Here is a 22,147-nt window from a genome sequence, read left to right as displayed (position 1 = left end):
CAGCTGGGTCTCTGGATTATGACTCCAGCGATATTACCACTACACCACCATTTCCCCCCATGGTATCTCACTGATGCTTACTCTCCAGTCTTTTAAAGGTAAGGGCCACTTGAACGGGCTTTCTATTGGATCTGTGCCCCATTCCTGCCCCACCTGTTTGGAAAATTGCACTCAGGACAATTGCTCGTTAAATCCTGTTTAATATATATTAATCAGTAAGCAATTAACCACAACTTTAATTTTCTGGTATTAAAAACAAAAGTGTTGGAAAAATTCAGCAGGTCTGGCAGTATCTGTGGAGAGAGAAAGATAATTAACGCTTCGAGTCTGTGACTCTTCTGAGTTCCAGTACCTGCAGTATTTTGCTTTTATGTTAGTTTTCAAGCAAGGTTTCCCACCGACTGTGTTTATGACTCCAGGAACAACAAAACAGCAAGGGGGGGGGGGGAGGAGTGGAGCGTCCCAGCCCCCTCACCCCAGTATACAAGTGTGAGATCCCTTTGCATTCACCCTGTAACACTGGCAAGGTACGACAGGGGAACCCAGAACTATCATTTCTACCATTCACAGCACAATAATTGCCAAGATGTAACAGTAGCTTACCGATGATAATCGATAGTGTAATAGTTAGAGCTCTTCCATACCACATTTTCCACTTGGTGTTTGATTTCCTCTTTGTTTGCCTGTAGGTTGGAATGTTTAAAATCCACCCGGAAATCCCAGAGTCTATGTCCCTGGAGGCAAAGGCTTTCCTTCTACAGGGCTTTGAGCCCAATCCCGACAATCGGGCCACAGCCGGGGAGCTCCTGAGAGACCAATTCCTGAGCCGGAAGAAAGCAAAAGCCACTGCAAAGCCAGGTACAGGAATGAATGGGATCGGGAATGAGACTGGGTGCCTGGGAAATGGGGAAATGGACGGCAACATGTTGCAGTGAGAAGAGGTCCAAATGGGAACAGAAAACAGGAGGAGCTACACTTAACGGGAGGCAGAGGAATGGGTCATAATGAGAAGGAAGGAAATGTGTGGAGATTGGGATGGGGAGCAGGGCAAGAGGGATGCATGGGAGAGAAAGAAGCAAAATGAATGGAACGGAGGTGAGGCAGTTAGAGTGCAAAGGGAAGCAATACACTGAACAGGAATTGAACTGAATGGAACTGAGTTGAGGCAGTGGGACTGAGCTGGAATGCAAAACAGGGGATGAAGCTAATTAGGAGTAAGCTAGAGAGAAAATATTCAGAAATGGAAGAAGGGCAATAGCAGGGGATGCGGAAACCTTGACTGAGATTGAAGGGGTGTTGGATGTAGGGGAATGATGTTTGGATACCAGACCAGACTCCAACACAGGAAGGCACGGTGGAACAGTATGAAGCACTGCTGCTTCACAACGCCAGGGACCCGGGTTCAATTCTGGCCTTTGGTGACTGGGTTGAGTTTGCAGGTTCTCCCCGTGTCTACGTGGGTTTCCTCCGGGTGCTCCGGTTTCCTCCCACGGCCCAGAGATGTGCAGGCTAGGTGCGGTTACGGGAATAGGGCGGTGGAGTGGGCCCAGATATGGTGCTCTTTCAGAGGTACAATGCAGATTTGATGGGCCAAATGATCTCTGTCTGCATCATAGATATTCTATGATTTGTTGGGATACCAGGGGCGAAATTTTCCCGAAACGGTGCGATGTCCGCCGACTGGCGCCCAAAACGGCGCCAATCAGACGGGCATCGCGCCGCCCCAAAGGTGCGGAATGCTCCGCATCTTTGGGTGCCGAGCCCCAACATTGAGGGGCTAGGTCGGCGCCGGAGGAATTCCCGCTCCGCCAGCTGGCGGAAACGGCCTTTGTTGCCCCGCCAGCTGGCGCGGAAATGACATCCCCGGGCGGCGCATGCGCGGGAGCGTCAGCGGCCGCTGACAGTTTCCCACGCATGCACAGTGGAGGGAGTCTCTTCTGCCTCTGCCATGGTGGAGACCGTGGCGGAGGCGGGAGGGAAAGAGTGCCCCCACGGCACAGGCCCGCCCGCGGATCGGTGGGCCCCGATCGCGGGCCAGGCCACCGTGGGGGCACCCCCCGGGGCCAGATCGCCCCACGGCCCCCCCAGGACCCCGGAGCCCGCCCACGCCGCCTTGTCCCGCCGTTCAAAAGGTGGTTTAATCCACGCCGGCGGGACAAGCAATTTATCGGCGGGACTTCGGCCCATCCGGGCCGGAGAATCGAGCGGGGGGGCCCGCCAACCGGCGCGGCCCGATTCCCGCCCCCGCCAAATATCCGGTGCCGGAGACTTCGGCGACCGGCGGGGGCGTGATTCACGGCAGCCCCCGGCGATTCTCCAACCCGGCAGGGGGTCGGAGAATGACGCCCCAGATGAGAACCTCAAACAATTTTCTATTTGTAAAACTTTGAGAGATGGATACTTCACCCAGGTGTGATGTCTCTGACCAATAGATATGTTTTATGTTAAGCCAAACTTTAATTTAAACACAGATATAACAACATTAACATCAAAGAAATAGCTTTACAATTATCAATTAAACACTTCTTAAACAAAAGGAAAAACTTATGTTATGGGCCAGGGTTTAGAGAACCCCAAAGTGTATCATGGAGTTCACCTGACCCACAACTTTTACTAGACTGTGGTATGGGGAGCACACGGCCCACTCTACAGGTGTGGTACAGCAGAAATGGAAAAGTATTTTTTAAATTAAAACAATGTTTATTTATGAAACCAGTTAACACTTTATAAACCCACAGTAAACATCTTAACAACTAACAACACCAATAAATCCCCCAATGGATACAGTACCCTATAAGTAACTCTGAATCCTTACAACATGCATAAGACAAAAAGACCCTTTTAAACACAGAGATCAGGTTTAAAATCACTACTGAGAACAGTTACCATGTTTAAATCACCAAATGGACATTCTTTAGCTTGCAGAGATTCACACACATGTTGCTGTGACTGCAGCGTCTCCAAAACTGAAATAAAACTAAAAAACACAGACGCACACCAGCTTTTCCTCAAAGCAAAACTAAAAAGCAGAGCCAGAGCTCAGCTCCACCTACATTCTGACATCACTGCAGCCACTTGAGCAGCCAAACATTCAATGCCGCGTTCCCGCCAGCTGAGAGCAGGTGTGGACGGCGCTGGTGGGACTCACCGTTTTTACGATGGCCACTTGGTCCATCCTGGGCCGAGAATTGGCGGGTCGGCCGCGTGGAGCGACCCGCGACCGGCGCCACGCCGGCGCTTGTTGCAGGGACTCTCCGGCCTGGCCCCAGCCTGAGAGGCCAGAATAGGCCGTGTCCAGGCCCTGTTTGCGCCATCGTGAAATGCGACGGCGTTCACGACGACGCAAACACTCAGCCTCAATATCGGAGAATCGTCCCCCCTGTCTTTCTTGTAGTTTAAAATTTTTGTACTACCAGTTCCAAAGATTCTCCATATGTAATGAGGGCTCGAGACAGACAGGTTATCTCATTTTATGAAATGCCTGTTGAGACAGAAGTTGTACTCTTGGAATTTCCTGAACAGTGGCTAAAAACACAATGTCACTCTGTCACAGCCGGTGTCTGGAATAGACCAAAGCTCTGTGCTCTGTTGTTTGATCCCCCCACACAGGGCCAGGTATGTGGGAGTGGTCACAGTTTCCAGTCAACCTTTAAGCTGGGGAATCCATCCTACTGCCCGTTGATACTGCACACCTTACACTAACACAATGCACCTGCTACAAGGTAGAAACCTCTCCGTGTGCTGGAGATGAAATAAATTGGGGATCTGTGTAAGTGATTAAATCTAACACGACACGCAAGAGGGAGAGTTTTAATTCACACACACACAAATCTATATTGCAAAACTCTCCCCTCTCCCATTCAGAGAGCTGAACATGACCATGCCATATGGAAGGACAAGAGCAGCAGATTCCTAGGAACAGCACCACTTGGAGGTTTCCCTCCAAGTCACTCACCATCCTGACTTGGAAATATATCACCGATCCTTCACTGTCGCTGGGTGGAAATCCTAGAATTCCCCCCTTAACAGCACAGTGGATGTACCTACACCTCGGGGACTGCAGCGGTTCAAGAAGACAGCTGATCATCACCTCCTGAAGGGCAACTAGGGATTGGTAATAAACATTGGCTTAACTAGCAATGCTCACATCCCGTAAATTAATTTTAAAAAAACACATAATCTTAGCTACAATGATTGCCTTAAAGATAAAACAATAACTTGAGGCCCCTGTCTGCCTTATTAGGTGGATGTATAAGATCCCACAGCACTATTCAAAGAAGAGTTGGCAGGTGCTCACTGGTGGCCTGACCAATATTCATCGTTCAGCCAACATCTAAAGAACAACTATCCAGTCATTAATCTCATTGCTGTATGTAGGAGTTGGTGCACAAATTCACCTACATTAAAATAGTGAGTACTCTTCAACAGTACTTTGTTTGCTGTGCAGCTCAAGAGTTGCTCATAGCTGCAGTGATACCGAGTGCCCGTTGGTGGTGGTATCGAGCACGTGTGCAACCAAAGGTCCTCAGTGCGACTGCAGTGCTCACGTCATTCAGCCAGCAGCAACTGCAGGCACTCCGTGTCACTGCAGCACAAAGGCTGATCACACTTTCACTCCTGAATTATGAGATCATGTCCTCCTGGTGGATTTTGAGGTGGGCGTGGGGGGAGTGTGAAATTACATGGACGTGACACCCTCAGGGATCTTGCCTGCCCTGACTCAAATGCAGTTTTGCGTGGGCTGGACAGGGCCTGGGACAAGAAGCTTGCTGTTGCCCAATTAAGGCCCTTAAAAGGCCACTTAATGGCCTTTTCCCACCCAGTCCCAATTTCTAGGCTGACAGGCACAAGATAATTGAGAGTACGAAACAAACAATGTTCTCTTCGGTCTCAGACAGGAAGCTAGAGTTGCGAAGAGGCTCCATTGTCTCCTTCAGACTCGGGGACACCCTCACCTCATGGACCAGAGACCTCCAGCCTTCCCTCCCCCCACTCCTGACCTATCCGCTAACAGTGAGCTCATCCCCTCACAACCCCCCCCCTGATTACCCCCTACCCTTCCCGGCACCCCTGGCACTTACAACACTGTGGCTCCCTGGACTTAATCTCAGACATGGCACTGCAGTACCTCTTCCGGCCACTGCAGCACTGTGCCTGGATGGGCTTGGGGAGCTGTCAGCAACTCTCCATGACAGGAATTCCTGCCAACTCACCTGGTGATGGGCGGCGAGTGCTCGCCATCCTGAAAATTCAGGCCCATGTCATCAAGCCCACCTTCAGACACTTGAGCACAAAGTCTAGCCTGACACTTCAGTGCTGAGGAGTGCTGCACTGTCGGCGGTGCCATCTTTTGAATCAGATGTAAACTAAAGTCCATCTCCTGGTTCAGGTCAATGTCAAACATCCAGTGGCACAATTTGAAGAAAAAGAAGGGGGACTCTAGTGCTCTCGCCAATGTCTGTTCATTGGCTAACACCCAGAAAATGTTTACCTTGGCATTCCCTCATAACTGTTTGCAGGGGCTTTCTATCTGCAGATTGGCTGCCAGTACAGTAGTGACTACATTTCGACACTAACCATTCTGAAGAGTATCATTGCCTGTGAAGTATATGGAATATCTTGAGATGAAAAGCACCATATAATAAATACCGGTCCCCTCCCTCTCAACTCACCACTCTGCTCTACATCCTGCCTCCCAGCCAATCTCCAGGCATTTTGAAACCTCAGTGTGTTGGCTGTGAACTGAGCAATCTTTAATCTCTCACTGCAGAGCAGTCCTTTAATTCCAACAGAAGATTTGGCTATTTTCTCTTTTTTTTTTATTATCCAGGTGAATATCTTCACAGCCTGTCGGTCCCTGGGTCAGGTCACCTCAAGGATGGGAGCGAGAGCCGGCACCCCTTGGATTTGAAACAGAACGTGCCCTTCCTGAGTCGCAGCAGTTCCATCCCAGCTCTGTCCGTCAAAAGCAGCTCACCAAAACCCGAGTTTCTCAGGTAGCCTCTCCCCAATGGTGCCCACCGTCATTCCTTTATACAGCTAGACATGAGGCCACTCGATTTTTAATCTGTTTTCCCGCCTTCCTCCCCCCAGTGTACTTGAGGAACAAGTGGATGACATCAGCAGCCCCTCCTCACTAGAAGAAAACGCAGGACTCTTCCTACTAAAGAAGGACAGCGAGCGCAGGGACACACTATTCAATATCCTGACAGAGGACTGCGAAACTGTGGTCCAGAACATTCTAGAAACTCAGGCACAGGTATGCAAAAACTCACTCCTGAGGTAAATAACTGGTGGATTATACACGTGGCGCAATGAAGTGGACTGGATTGATCTGAGGTGATCGAATTAAGGGCGTTGGCCTGAAATGTTCCTTTCATTTTTCCACAGAGGCTGCCAGACTTGTTGAGTATTTCCAGCATTTTTTGTTTTTATTTTGGATTTCCCAAACCCGTAGTATTCTGCTGTTGCTTAGATCTGGGAGGGCCATATTGCTGGGTTTCTAGCTTCCTAACATTCAGTGTGTGCACAATAAACTTTGCTCCTCAGTGAACCGAAGTCCATTCCTTGAAACTGTTTTTCCATTTCTCACTATTTGGTAATATCTTTGCATCCACATAACAGATGAAAGTGAAAGTCTCCATAATCCCCGAGGACCATTGGTTGCTCTGCTGGCTGCTGGTGAGTTAACCTGAGGATCACCCCACTTCAGGCGAGGAGCAAGACTGAGCCTTCATGGCCATCCTCGGCCGGTACGGGAAATGATCCCGCACAGTTGAGACGGGCGACTCACTTAATGTAGGATCCTTGTGGAGGGGAGATAGCCATGACAATGCTCTTCTAGTCTGGTCCTCTGAAGGACCCCTGAAAGTAGTTTAGTAAATGTTGCCCCACTCTGTATTGAATCATTTATCTCCAGGCCGTACAGGTTTTAAATGGCTTTGGTACATGGTCACATGTTGCCTTGTTAGCTGTCCTGTCAATGGAGACCTCCTCGTGCCTGTTGTCCTGAGGGGTCTTGACAGGATGGATGTGGAGAGGATGTTTCCTCTTGTGGGAGAATCTACAACTGTTTAAAAATAAGGGGTTGCCCATTGAAAATCGAGGTGAGGCTAAATGTTTTCATTCAGAGGGTTGTGAGTCTTTGGAACTCTCTTCTTGAAAAGGCGGGGGAAGCAGAGTCTTTGAATATTTTTATGGCAACGATGGATGGATTCTTGGTAAGCAAGGGAATGATAGGTAATCAGGGTGGGCAGGATGCAGATTTGAGGTCATGATCAGATCAGCCATGATCTTATTGCATGGTGGAGCAGGCTCGAGGGGCTGAATGGCCTCCTCCTGCTCCTTTGTCACGTTTGTATTCCTTTTCTCAGTCACCTCCCTCTCTATCTTCTCTTATTCTTGTCTAACTTTACATGATTCAGAAGGCGTTATCGGTATTGGGGTCGGGCTAGATGGAGCAGCTGCTCTATTCCTGTCTGATATTTCCCACACGCTCTTAGCTCCTTAGCTGCAGTGGAACCGGAGGATTTAAACCCTGTGTTTGTTTGGCTTTGTGAATCGGCTGCACACAACATTCCACATGGTGTGTCAGTACCGCGTAAAGTAAGTAAAGTCACCATAATCCCAGATGACCATATGGTGGTGATTTAACCTGAGGATCACCACACCGATCGTGGGCCTGGCCGTCGTGGAGGCCCCTCCTAGTTTCGGATCCCCCCGCCCCTTACCAGGGCGGCTATCGCAGCCGCGACGCTGAGCTCGCGCTGGGTGGAACCGTGTTAGAACCATGCCGGCAGGAACTCATCCGCGGAGAATTGCTGCGGGGCCTCTTTTAAGGGCCACGTTGAGAAGGCGGGGCGATCATGAATAACCTCAGCTGGCACGGGAATTGAACCCACGCTGTTGGCCTCGCTCTGCGTCACAAACCAGCTGTCCAGCCAACTGAGCTAAACTGGCCCCCATGTACCCCATGTAAACCAGCACCATGTGCTATGCAAGGGGCAGTGAATTATTCCAGCTGCTCCTCATGATTCCCCAGTCTTGTCCATCCTTTAGGGGAGGTGGTGGCAGAGTTGCATCGTCCCTGGGTTCGAATCCCACACCATGGCAGATGGTGAAATTTGAATTCCATTTGAAAAATACCCCGGGAATTTAAAAATCTAATGATGGCCGTGAAAAATTGTCAGAAAAACCCATCTGGCTCACTAAGGAAATCTGCGACCCTTACCTGGTCTAGCCTACATGTGACCCCAGATCCATCACAAAGCGTTTGACACTCAAATGCCCTCTGAAATGGAGGGCAGTTAGGGATGAGCAATAAATGCTGGCCAGCCAGTGATGCTCACATCCTGGACATGAATAAAAGAAAAAAATCTTTTGAGCAGGATGTTAAACCGAGGACTAGGCTTCCCCCTTGGGTGAATATAAAAGACCCCATGGCACTTTTCCAAAGAAAGGGAGGAAAGCCTTGTGTCCTGGGCCGGGATACACTGCGCCTTCGCGCCGAAATCACGTTCGGCGCGGAGGCGGAGAATGGGGCGTCGGACTGACGCGGCGCGGGTCAGGGGGCATTGAAAGAGGCCCCGCGGCGATTCTCCGCGGATGACCGGCCGAGTTCCTGCCGGCGTGGTTCTAACACGGTTCCACCCAGCGCGAGCTCAGAGTCACGGCTGCGATAGCCGGCCTGGTAGGGGGCGGGGGGATCCGAAACTAGGGGGGGCCTCCACGACTACCAGGCCCGTGATCGGGGGCCAGCGATTGGCGGGCCCGCGTGATCTGGGGCCACCGATCGGCGGGCGCACATGATCTGGGGGCGGTGAGGCCAACTTCCTCGCCATCGGCCCGCTGTGTGGGTCCACCATGTCGCAAGGGGCCGGCGCCGCAGGCAGCTGCCGCGCGCATGCACAGGCCAGGACACGCAGGGCACCTTATCGACAGCAGGAACTGCGTGGAGCACTCTGGGGCCCTGCAAGCCCCCTTAAAAACAGAGAATCACCCCGGACTTTCTAGAAAAAAGTCCGGAGTGATTTGTGCCCCTTTTCTTACCGGTGTGGGGACACAGCCCCATTATTGGAGAATCCCGCCCCTGGTCTTTATTTATCCCTCAGCCAACCTCATCAAAACTGTTTTAATTGATCACTTATCTAATCGCTAAGTGTGGGAGTTTGCTGTGTACAATTTGGCTGCTGAGCTGACAACAGCGACTGCACATCAAAAGTACTTCATTCGCTATAATGCGTTTTGGGATATCTGTGCTAGAGCAACATTTCATGTTGTCCAGAGTGGTGGAGAGGTGAGCTTTACCCTTCAGAGGAGAAGGAAAACTGCGACTGTTGCCTCTCAGTCCTTTCCACACCCGAATGGAAACCTGTGCTGTGTTATTAACAGAGGAGCAGGAGTTGACTATCTGCCTGCTCCTTCCATCTGGGTGTAAAATGTTACCAGAGCTGTGAGGAGCCTGCCTCCTGGACTTTCTTGTGCCATTCACGCAATTTTATTCCTTCCTACCTTAAAAACAGAACACCGATTCCAAGCTAACATGCGAACACATCAGGCAGCTGGTTACCTGCCTGAAGGACTACATTCGATCTCCAAACCACAAGCTGCTCGTCAAAGCCTTGTCTAGCCTGCAGACAGAGGTATACTTCGACAAGGGAATCCTCAACGAAATCCAGATCATCATCTTCAGCTTCCAAGATGCTGTAAGTGTAAAGTTGGTGAGGTACACACTTGACTGGGACTCACTGTGAGTCTGGGACACTGAGTCTGGGACACTGTGATTCTGGGACATTGAGTCTGGGACACTGTGAGTCCGGGACACTATGAGTCCGGGGAACTGTGAGTCTGGGACACTGTGAGTCTGGGACACTGTGAGTCTGGGGAACTGTGAGTCTGGGACACTATGAGTCTGGGGAACTGTGAGACTGGGACACTGTGAGTCTGGGACACTATGAGTCTGGGGAACTGTGAGTCTGGGGAACTGTGAGTCTGGGACACTGTGAGACTGGGACACTGTGAGACTGGGACACTGTGAGACTGGGACACTGTGAGACTGGGACACTGTGAGACTGGGACACTGTGAGACTGGGACACTGTGAGACTGGGACACTGTGAGACTGGGACACTGTGAGTCTGGGACACTGTGAGTCTGGGACACTGTGAGTCTGGGACACTGTGAGTCTGGGACACTGTGAGTCTGGGACACTGTGAGTCTGGGACACTGTGAGTCTGGGACACTGTGAGTCTGGGACACTGTGAGTCTGGGACACTGTGAGTCTGGGACACTGTGAGTCTGGGACACTGTGAGTCTGGGACACTGAGTCTGGGACACTGTGAGTCTGGGACACTGTGAGTCTGGGACACTATGAGTCTGGGACACTGTGAGTCTGGGACGTTAAGTCTGGGACACTGTGAGTCTGGGACACTGTGAGACTGGGACACTGTGAGTCTGGGACGTTAAGTCTGGGACACTGTGAGTCTGGGACACTGAGAGTCTGGGACACTGAGAGTCTGGGACACTGAGAGTCTGGGACACTGAGTCGGGACACTGAGAGTCTGGGGAACTGTGAGTCTGGGGAACTGAGTCTGCGACACTGTGAATCTGGGACATTGAGTCTGGGACACTGTGAATCCGGTGAACTGAGTCTGCGACACTGTGAATCTGGGACATTGAGTCTGGGACACTGTGATTCTGGGACATTGAGTCTGGGACACTGTGAGTCTGGGACACTGTGAATCTGGGACACTATGAGTCTGGGAACTGAGTCTGCGACACTGTGAGTCTGGGGAACTTAGTCTGCGGAACTGTGAATCTGGGACATTGAGTCTGGGACACTGTGAGTCTGGGACACTGTGAGTCTGGGACACTGTGAGTCTGGGACACTGTGAGTCTGGGACACTGTGAGTCTGGGACACTGTGAGTCTGGGACACTGTGAGTCTGGGACATTGAGTCTGGGGAACTGAGTCTGGGGAACTGAGTCTGGGACATTGAGTCTGGGACATTGAGTCTGGGACATTGAGTCTGGGACACTGTGAGTCTGGGACACTGAGTCTGGGACACTGAGTCTGGGACACTGAGTCTGGGACACTGAGTCTGGGACACTGAGTCTGGGACATTGACTCTGGGACACTGAGTCTGGGACACTGAGTCTGGGACACTGAGTCTGGGACACTGAGTCTGGGGAACTGAGTCTGGGGAACTGAGTCTGCGACACTGTGAGTCTGGGACATTGAGTCTGGGGAACTGTGAGTCTGGGACATTGAGTCTGGGGCACTGTGAGTCTGGGACACTGAGTCTGCGGAACTGTGAGTCTGGGACATTGAGTCTGGGACACTGTGAGTCTGGGACACTGTGAGTCTGGGACACTGTGAGTCTGGGACACTGTGAGTCTGGGACACTGTGAGTCTGGGACACTGTGAGTCTGGGACACTGTGAGTCTGGGACACTGTGAGTCTGGGACACTGTGAGTCTGGGACACTGTGAGTCTGGGACACTGTGAGTCTGGGACACTGTGAGTCTGGGACACTGTGAGTCTGGGACACTGTGAGTCTGGGACATTGTGAATCTGGGACACTGTGAGTCTGGGACACTGAGTCTGCGGAACTGTGAGTCTGGGACATTGAATCTGGGACATTGAATCTGGGACACTATGTCTGGGGAACTGAGTCTGCGGAGCTGTGAATCTGGGACATTGAGACTGGGACATTGAGACTGGGACATTGTGAATCTGGGGATCTGAGTCTGCGACACTGTGAATCTGGGACATTGAGACTGGGACATTGTGAATCTGGGGATCTGAGTCTGCGACACTGTGAGCCTGGGACACTGCGAGTCTGGGACACTATGAGTCTGGGGAACTGAGTCTGCGGAACTGTGAGTCTGGGACATTGAATCTGGGACACTGAGTCTGGGACATTGTGTCTGGGACATTGAGTCTGGGACATTGAGTCTGGGACATTGAGTCTGGGACATTGAGTCTGGGACATTGAGTCTGGGGAACTGAGTCTGGGGAACTGAGTCTGGGGAACTGAGTCTGGGGAACTGAGTCTGGGGAACTGAGTCTGGGGAACTGAGTCTGGGGAACTGAGTCTGGGGAACTGAGTCTGGGGAACTGAGTCTGGGGAACTGAGTCTGGGGAACTGAGTCTGGGGAACTGAGTCTGGGGAACTGAGTCTGGGGAACTGAGTCTGGGGAACTGAGTCTGGGGAACTGAGTCTGGGGAACTGAGTCTGGGGAACTGAGTCTGGGGAACTGAGTCTGGGGAACTGAGTCTGGGGAACTGAGTCTGGGGAACTGAGTCTGGGGAACTGAGTCTGGGGAACTGAGTCTGGGGAACTGAGTCTGCGGAGCTGTGAATCTGGGACATTGAGACTGGGACATTGTGAATCTGGGGATCTGAGTCTGCGACACTGTGAATTTGGGACATTGAGTATGGGACACTGCGATTCTGGGACACTGTGAGTCTGGGACACTGTGAGTCTGGGACACTGTGAGTCTGGGACACTGTGAGTCTGGGACACTGAGAGTCTGGGACACTGTGAGTCTGGGACACTGTGAGTCTGGGACACTGTGAGTCTGGGACACTGTGAGTCTGGGACACTGTGGGTCTGGGACACTGTGGGTCTGGGACACTGTGAGTCTGGGACACTGTGAGTCTGGGACACTGTGAGTCTGGGACACTGTGAGTCTGGGACACTGTGGGTCTGGGACACTGTGAGTCTGGGACACTGTGAGTCTGGGACACTGTGAGTCTGGGACACTGTGAGTCTGGGACACTGTGAGTCTGGGACACTGTGAGTCAGGACACTGTGATTCTGGGACACTGTGAGTCGGGACATTGTGGGTCTGGGACACTGTGAGTCTGGGACACTGTGAGTCTGGGACACTGTGAGTCTGGGACACTGTGAGTCTGGGACACTGTGAGTCTGGGACACTGTGAGTCTGGGACACTGAGTCTGGGACACTGTGGGTCTGGGACACTGTGGGTCTGGGACACTGTGAGTCTGGGACCCTAAGTCTGGGTCACTGTGAGTCTGGGACACTGTGAGTCTGGGACACTGTGAGTCTGGGACACTGTGAGTCTGGGACACTGTGAGTCTGGGACACTGTGAGTCTGGGACACTGTGAGTCTGGGACACTGTGAGTCTGGGACACTGTGAGTCTGGGACACTGTGAGTCTGGGACACTGTGAGTCTGGGACACTGTGAGTCTGGGACACTGTGAGTCTGGGACACTGTGAGTCTGGGACACTGTGAGTCTGGGACACTGTGAGTCTGGGACACTGTGAATCTAGGACATTGAGTCTGGGACACTGTGAGTCTGGGACACTGTGAATCTTGGACACTGAGAATGCGGAACTGTGAGCCTGGGACATTGAGTCTAGGACACTGTGCGTCTGGGACTCTGGGTTTGGGACACTGTGAGTCTGGGACCCTAAGTCTGGGTCACTGTGAGTCTGGGACACTGTGATTCTGGGGCACTGAGTCTGGGGAACTGTGAGTCTGGGGCACTATGCGTCTGGGGCACTGTGAGTCTGGGACACTGTGAGTCTGGGACACTGTGAGTCTGGGACACTGAGTCTGGGGAACTGTGAGACTGGGACACTGTGAGACTGGGACACTGTGAGACTGGGACACTGTGAGTCTGGGACACTGTGAGTCTGTGGCACTGTGCGTCTGGGGCACTGTGAGTCTGGGACACTGTGAGTCTGGGACACTGTGAGTCTGGGACACTGTGAGTCTGGGACACTGTGAGTCTGGGACACTGTGAGTCTGGGACACTGTGAGTCTGGGACACTGTGAGTCTGGGACACTGTGAATCTAGGACATTGAGTCTGGGACACTGTGAGTCTGGGACACTGTGAATCTTGGACACTGAGAATGCGGAACTGTGAGCCTGGGACATTGAGTCTAGGACACTGTGCGTCTGGGACTCTGGGTTTGGGACACTGTGAGTCTGGGACCCTAAGTCTGGGTCACTGTGAGTCTGGGACACTGTGATTCTGGGGCACTGAGTCTGGGGAACTGTGAGTCTGGGGCACTATGCGTCTGGGGCACTGTGAGTCTGGGACACTGTGAGTCTGGGACACTGTGAGTCTGGGACACTGAGTCTGGGGAACTGTGAGACTGGGACACTGTGAGACTGGGACACTGTGAGTCTGGGACACTGTGAGTCTGTGGCACTGTGCGTCTGGGGCACTGTGCGTCTGGGGCACTGTGAGTCTGGGACACTGTGAGTCTGGGACACTGTGAGTCTGGGACACTGTGAGTCTGGGACACTGTGAGTCTGGGACACTGTGAGCCTGGGACACTGTGAGCCTGGGACACTGTGAGCCTGGGACACTGTGAGACTGGGACTCAGTGAGTCTGGGACACTGAGAATCTTGGACACTGAGTATGCGGAACTGTGAGTCTGGGACACTGAGTCTGGGACACTTGGTCTGGGACAGTGTGAGCCTGGGGCACTGTGAGTCTGGGGCACTGAATCTGGGTCAGTGTGAGCCTGGGGCACTGTGAGTCTTGGACCCTGTGAGAAAATCCTGCCCATCATCCTTGGTCTTTTTTGGTTTGCTGATCTTATCACCTAGTGCCATTGTATAGGCTCAAGTGGCTGGATTTTATGGTCTTCCACATGTTTAGATCAGGGTGGGTGCATAAAATACAGCGCATGGACTGCAGCTTACCCACCCGCCCCGATCTGTCACCCATTTTACATGGTGTGGTGAAGACACCATGTCACTCACCGCCCTTGGACCTATTGAGGTCCTTAATTAATGGCTACTTAGTGCCTCACCCCACCTCTGCTGCTATTCTATCTGCAGCAGAAGGAGGATCACCCACACAGGTAACCTGGCAGCTTTAGCTGTGTTGGCTGGGATGCTGCTATGCCCTGTCCCATGTGCCGATTTCAGGCAGCCCCCACCCCAAAGTTAAACCAAGGTTAAACCTTCTTTCCAACCTCCGCCTTCCCCCACCAGCCACAACCCCCGTGTCCTCACAAACTCAGACCCCAAACCTCTTACTCCTCTTGGTGGGGCCTGCCAGCCCGGCCTTGCTGCCACCCCTGAGTTATCTTCAGTCCAGCCGCAATTGTTCCTCTTCTGTCTGTAGTCTCCGCAGTACACATGGCGCTGATGGGACTACAGAGCCGCCGGCCATCCGATTGGCCAAGAGCTTTCTGAGGCAGGGCTTCCTCACCCAGATGGCAGCTGGTGGGGATTAGAGAGAGGGTTTAACCGTGCCTAACCTTGGGGGCTGCAGTTAAATGGATCGCGGGGCAGCAATTATTAGCGGGCATGCATTCCCGCTATCTGAAACATCTTGCCTAAGGTTTGTGGGGCTGAGCTCGCTCCAGTCCCTCCCAGAGAATGTTTGTGGGTATATGATTGAAACAGGATCCGAATCAGTTGTATTTGGCTTATTGTCAATGAACAAGTGGCTGCCACAAGGTGAGAAATTGCATTGGGAGGATATGAATATGCGGCAACTCACTGCTGCTTTCATATATAACACCCAGCCATCCCAGTGTTGCTGTAGTATATTTACTCCCACCAATACTCTCCTGGATATGTGATCGGATAATGAGAGGAGAAGCCAGCAACAGTGTTAACAATAAAGTTATTGCAACCCAGAAGCGACAAGTGATACGATTGGTAATGATAGGAAGGGAAGGGTGGAAACAACAAGCATTTATAAAGCAACTGTAACAGAGTAAACATACTGAAAGGCGATAGTGAGGGAAGTGGCCATGGAGGCAGCTGAACGCAGTAAGGAGGAGAATTTAAAAACTAGACCTGGTGCCAGTGTTGGTCAACAAGCAGAAGACCGAAAAGTGATCGAGACATGGTGCAGCTAGGATTCCATTTTTATCGAAGATGGGAGGTGGGTCAAGAGTGCTTCATACCTTTTGGCCAAAGTATTATCCTTGTGATATCAATGGGGAAAATGGTGCAGCCCCCGCAGAGAGGTGATAGAAGTCCTTGCTCATTCATAGGTATTTTCTTTCCAGGTGACAAAAGTCCTTCGACATCGGCAGATTAAACCACACTGGATGTTTGGCCTGGACAACATCATTCGTAAAGCCGTGCAGATTGCCTTCAGCATTCTATTTCCAGGTGCGTCGATTGATAGCAAGTGCATTCTCCTCCATTGCATAGAACGGTCTCCTTCCACCCACAGAGTCTCACAGTAGAACTGTTTTTGTCACTACCCTACCTCTGTGCTGGAGAGTCTTTAGGGAAATCAACTCTACCCCTCCCGCCCCCCACCCCCGCCCCACACTCCTACCCACCCCCGTCCCCTTCACCCAGGGAGCAGAAGGGTGGAGAGCCTCCCTTTTTTGGAGTGCAGCCTCCCGTTCAGTGCCCCATCCTGATCTCCAACCTCAGCGGGTATTAAAGCACAACTAAGCCCGGCATTGTTGAGTTGTACCAACTCCATTACTACATAGTGGACCATGGAAGTATGAAACATTTTAGAATCTGTGAAATTCACACAGGAGGCAATTCAGCCCATTGTATCTGTACTAGCCCACTTCCCAGTTCTTGGCCTTTAACCCTTTGGTTTGTGGCACCTCCAGGGCATACCCAAATGTCTTTTTCTAAATGCAGAGGGTTTCTGCGTCCAGCATTCTTTCAGACAGTGAGTTCCAGATCAATTCCCTTCAATGTATTGTTATAACCTGCCTACTTACAGGTTAACTGGCTGGGGACTAATGACTATCCCACAATCCTGTGGGAGTATGAGCTTCCCAATGAGGGGGGCGGAGAAACCACTAGTAAACCCCGAGTATAAATAAGCTGGCCAGTTCAGGAACCAGGAGGAAGGAGTATGTAGCAAGGGAAGTTACTGCTACTGTTATGTGTATATGTTATAGTAAATAAATGTTATTACTTTGTATCCTTAAAACTCGTGCTGGATTCTTCGTGGCCCTTACAAAACTGGCGACGAAGGTAAAAGTGAATAGCTGTCTACACTGCTGAAGCCACCTCCCTGGATTTTTGTTGGATACAGGTTGGAAGTTGTTTTCTATTATACCATGCCTCTGTACGGACGTTTGGATGTTTTTGATGCTGCGCTGGAAAGCTGGAACCAGTACGCACAACGGATGCGTTACTATTTCCGGGCAAACAATATCACCGAAAACGAGCGCCAGATGGTCATATTGCTCACCGCCTGCAGCCCGCATACGTTTGGGATGATTAGGAGCCTTACGTACCCAGCTGCGCCGGACACCAAAACGTTTGATGAACTTGTGAATATAGTGGGGCAACACTTTAACCCAACCCCGTCCACGATAGTCCAGCGTTACCGGTTTAATACCGCTGAGAGGACCCCTGGAGAATCCCTTGCCTATTTTCTATCCAGGCTATGCAGGATTGCGGAGTACTGTGACTATGGTGAGACCTTGTCAGAAATGTTACGCGACCGTTTGGTTTGCGGTATTAACAATGCAGCCACCCAGAGAAAGTTGTTAGCGGAGCCAACATTGACTTTTCAACAGGCCATTCAAATAGTCTTGTCCCGAGAGAGCGCAGAGCGAGGAGTACAGGAGCTACAGGGAATGGAAGTGCATGCCTTGGGGCGCAACCCTTTCCGTCCGAAAACGTCCCCCCGCACTCCTGCGGTACCTTGGGCGAGGCAACGTCCGGACCGACGCCAGTGGCCATCGGACATTCCTCCCCGAAGGGAGCCTTCTCCAGAGCCAATGGATGAGGAGCCATGTCCGTGTCAGACTTGTAGGCGCCGACCCCGTCGCGGACGGCGGTCCTGGGGACGCCAGAGGCGCCGTCGTTCCGACCGAAACTGGGACCAGCCCAGGGGCCGTAACTGGGACCAGCCCAGAGGCCGTACCTTCCATGTGGATGAACCTGCGGCGACTACTCCTGAGGACGTGGAGACGGAGGACGACTGCCTGCAGCTGCATTGTGTGGCAGCTCCCCGTGTGGCCCCCATTAAGGTGACAGTACGGGTCAATGGCCACCCGCTTGAGATGGAGTTGGATACTGGCGCAGCGGTCTCCGTGATCGCCCAGAGGACATTCGACCGCATCAATCAGGGTATACAGACCCTTACATTAACCGACTCACAAGCCAGGTTGGCCACTACACGGGGGAACCACTGGACATTGCAGGAACTACAATGACCCCTGTTGTTTATGGACACCAGGAGGGGCGTTTCCCACTTATCGTGGTGCGCGGCCATGGGCCCAGCCTGTTGGGTCGGGACTGGTTGCGCCATTTGCGGTTGCAATGGCAGCACATCCTCCAAACAGTTTCTGAAGGGTTGATTGAGGTGCTAGGACGATACCCAGATGTATTACAGCCTGGTTTGGGGAAAATAAAAGGGGCCGTAGCCCGTATCCAAGTTGAACCAGGAGCCACGCCGCGCTATTTCCGGGCGCGCCCAGTGCCTTACGCCTTGCTCGAGAAGGTAGAAGGGGAGCTCACTCGTTTGGAGAGTTTGGTTATTATCATGCCCGTCCGTTTTGCTGACTGGGCAGCACCAATTGTACCTGTAATGAAGCCAGATGCCACAGTTCGCTTGTGTGGCGACTATAAACTTACAGTGAATACAGTTTCCCGACTTGACCGATATCCAATGCCTCGCATAGAGGATCTCTACGCGAAACTTGCAGGTGGACTCTCATTCACAAAATTAGATATGAGTCACGCCTACCTGCAGTTGGAGCTGGACCCTGCCTCCCGACCATATGTAACGATTAATACACACCGGGGCCTGTATGAGTATACACGGTTGCCCTTTGGAGTATCCTCTGCCTGCGCAATTTTTCAACGTGTTATGGAGGGCATTTTGAGAGGTTTACCACATGTGGCTGTCTACCTAGATGACGTTTTGATTACAGGGACGTCGGAGCAAGAACATTTGGAAAATCTGGAGGCTGTCCTTAGACGCCTTTCGGAGGCTGGAGTCCGTTTACGTCGCACAAAGTGCGTATTTCAGGCATATGAAGTAGTCTACCTAGGTTATCGGGTAGACCGCGAAGGTCTGCACCCCGTCGCAGAGAAGGTGCGTGCAATTCAACATGCCCCCGCCCCGACTGACACTTCGCATCTTCGTTCTTTTCTCGGTCTCGTAAACTATTACGGGAAGTTCCTCCCCAATCTGGCAACTACACTGGCCCCTTTGCACCTTCTGCTAAAGAAAAATCACACCTGGGTTTGGGGTCAGCCGCAAGAAACCGCTTTCCGGTGGGTAAAGCAACAATTGTCGTCGTCTGGGTTACTAACCCACTATGATCCTGGAAAGCCTTTGCTCGTCACATGTGATGCATCCCCGTATGGTATTGGGGCCGTCCTGTCCCACAAGATGGAAAACGGGGCCGAGCGACCGATAGCTTTCGCCTCCCGCACATTGACTGCAGCGGAGAAAAAGTAGCACAGATCGAGAAGGAGGGCCTGGCAGTGGTTTTTGCGGTGAAACGCTTCCACCAGTACGTGTATGGCCGCCATTTCACTATCGTGACTGATCATAAGCCCCTGCTGGGACTTTTCAGAGAGGATAAGCCAATACCACCCATTGCTTCTGCACGGATCCAGCGCTGGGCTTTGTTGCTTGCTGCATACGAGTATTCTCTGGAGCACAAACCAAGTACGCAGATAGCAAATGCCGACGCACTGAGCCGATTGCCTTTATCGACCGGCCCCATGTCGACCCCCACGACCGGTGAAGTGGTTGCAACCCTAAATTTTATGGACACCTTGCCTGTCACGGCATCACAGATCCGTGAGTGGACCCAGACGGAGCCAGTCCTGTCAAAGGTTTGGCACATAGTCCTGTATGGTGGGCAGCATAGACAGCTCCCAGGCGAGTTGCGGGCATTGTCCTCCAAGCTGTCACAATTCAGCGTGGAAGACGGCATCCTCTTGTGGGGGACGCGTGTGGTTGTCCCGGAAAAAGACCAGGAGCTGATACTATCAGACTTGCACAATGGGCATCTAGGTGTGACCAAAATGAAAATGTTGGCCCGGAGTTATGTCTGGTGGCCAGGCCTCGACACTGACATTGAGAAGGTGGCCCAAAACTGCTCCATTTGCCAGGAGCATCAGAAGCTTCCGCCGTCCGCGCCCCTACATCACTGGGAATGGCCAGGGCGGCCTTGGGCACGCTTGCATGCAGATTTCGCAGGCCCCTTTCAAGGATCCATGTTCCTTCTACTAATTGACGCCCAGTCCAAATGGCTAGAGGTGCATAAGATGCAGGGGACAACGTCCTGCGCAACAATTGAAAAGATGCGTTTATCGTTTAGTACGCATGGCCTCCCCGAGGTGCTGGTCACGGATAATGGCACTCCATTCACGAGTGAGGAGTTTGCTAGGTTCACAAAGATGAACGGCATCCGCCATATCCGCACTGCCCCTTACCACCCGGCTTCAAATGGGTTGGCAGAGCGCGCAGTGCAGACATTCAAAAGAGGCCTAAAGAAGCAGTCTTCCGGATCAATGGACACGAGACTGGCTCGCTTTTTGTTTACGTACAGGACCACCCCCCATGCAGTGACTGGGGTAGCTCCCGCAGAACTCCTAATGGGCCGGAGACTTCGCACCCGCCTTAGTATGGTTTTCCCGGACATTGGCGCAAAAGTACGCCGCACACAAGAACGGCAGGGACCGGGATTTTCTCGGCATCGTCCGATTCGGCAGTTTGCACCCGGTGACCCAGTATTCGTTCGGAATTTTGCTGGTGGTGCCCAATGGGTTCCTGGTGTAATCCTTCGCCAAACGGACCCTATATCTTACCAAGTGCAAGCCCAGGGTCGTCTCCAGCGAAAACATGTAGACCACGTTCGGTCCAGAAGACCATCCCCTCAAAAGATTCCCCGCCCCCGGAGCTCATTTCAACAGCCGCAGAGACCAGAGACAAGGGAAGGTAGTCCTCACAATCTTCCACTGGTGCCTCACTCGAAGCCTGCGCAGGTCGTTACGGGACCGAATGGAGATAGAGACGCTGACATGATGGAGGCAGCAGACTCTGACTTCGAGATGGAGACACAGGATGCATCAGAGGAGGAATCCTCGGGTCCACGGGCCGTGGATGTACAACCGCGCCGTTCATCGCGGAAGCGGCGGTCTCCGTCTCGTTACACGCCGCCTGATCCAGCGCCGCATGCAAATGGCGTCCGGCCTGCGGCCAAACGAGTCCAACGCCCTCCTTCGCCAGGGTCTTCGGTGGATTCCTTGGACTTTGGGTGGGAGGGATGTTATAACCTGCCTACTTACCATTGGCTGGGGACTAATGACTATCCCACAATCCTGTGGGAGTATGAGCTTCCCCAATGAGGGGGGCGGAGAAACCACTAGTAAACTCCTAGTATAAATAAGCTGGCCAGTTCAGGAACCAGGAGGAAGGAGTATGTAGCAAGGGAAGTTACTGCTACTGTTATGTGTATATGTTATAGTAAATAAATGTTATTACTTTGTATCCTTAAAACTCGTGCTGGATTCTTCGTGGCCCTTACAAAATGTATATTGAGGAAGAATGAGTCGGAAGCTGACCTGTCCCTTAAAATCTGTTTATTTCCAAGACAATAAAGTAAAAGTCACAGACTCTCCCAGTTCCTTCCAGATACCCAGGGTGAACTGGTTTATACACCCTTACGATGATTTTATAATCCTTCCCTAGTTGTGCTTAATTACCAACTTGAAGCTTGTGTTCTATTGCAGCACCTATTCAACATGAGCAGTCCTCCCAAATACATTACCTCGCACTTCTCAGGGGTCAACTCCATTTGCCCCTCCTCTGCCCACTGGACCAGTCATTGATAACTTCCTTCCATCTACAGCCTTCTGCCTTAATATCAACCACACGGCCAATTCGGCGTTGGGTCAAAATTGTGGCACCCCATCCCTAACAGCATAGTGAATGTACCAACACCACAGGGTCTGCACTGGTTCAAGAAGGCAGCTCACCACCACCTCTTCAAGGCACAGTTAGGGATGGGCAATAAATTCTTGCCTAGCCAGTGACACCCACACCCAGAATGAATAATTTTTCTAAAAATCTGATATTTCTTTATTATACCCCCTACATTCAAGTCCAATTCAATGATAGATTCCACAAACAGCAAGGAATATAATATACATAACAGCCACTGGGAATAGCTGTCCAGACACAAAATACCTGTTG

At 51.9% G+C, this 22,147-nt stretch overlaps 1 protein-coding gene across 2 annotated transcripts in view; it reads left to right on the top strand.

The window, feature by feature from the left end:
• LOC140418567 (mitogen-activated protein kinase kinase kinase 5-like) overlaps nt 1–22,147 on the top strand; it is a 277,605-nt gene that overhangs the window by 218,579 nt on the left and 36,879 nt on the right. For both annotated transcript variants that reach the window (XM_072502099.1, XM_072502092.1), the window contains exons 19-23: nt 690–858; nt 5,831–5,996; nt 6,094–6,259; nt 9,522–9,704; nt 16,011–16,116. In XM_072502099.1, the coding sequence (XP_072358200.1) occupies nt 690–858; nt 5,831–5,996; nt 6,094–6,259; nt 9,522–9,704; nt 16,011–16,116 (790 nt within the window). The remainder of the gene's footprint in view (nt 1–689; nt 859–5,830; nt 5,997–6,093; nt 6,260–9,521; nt 9,705–16,010; nt 16,117–22,147) is intronic.

This window comes from Scyliorhinus torazame, chromosome 1, assembly GCF_047496885.1.
Source record: "Scyliorhinus torazame isolate Kashiwa2021f chromosome 1, sScyTor2.1, whole genome shotgun sequence".
Lineage (NCBI taxonomy): Eukaryota > Metazoa > Chordata > Chondrichthyes > Carcharhiniformes > Scyliorhinidae > Scyliorhinus > Scyliorhinus torazame.
The sequence above is the reverse complement of the archived record's forward strand: the minus strand, read 5'-3'. Positions and strand labels throughout refer to the sequence as shown.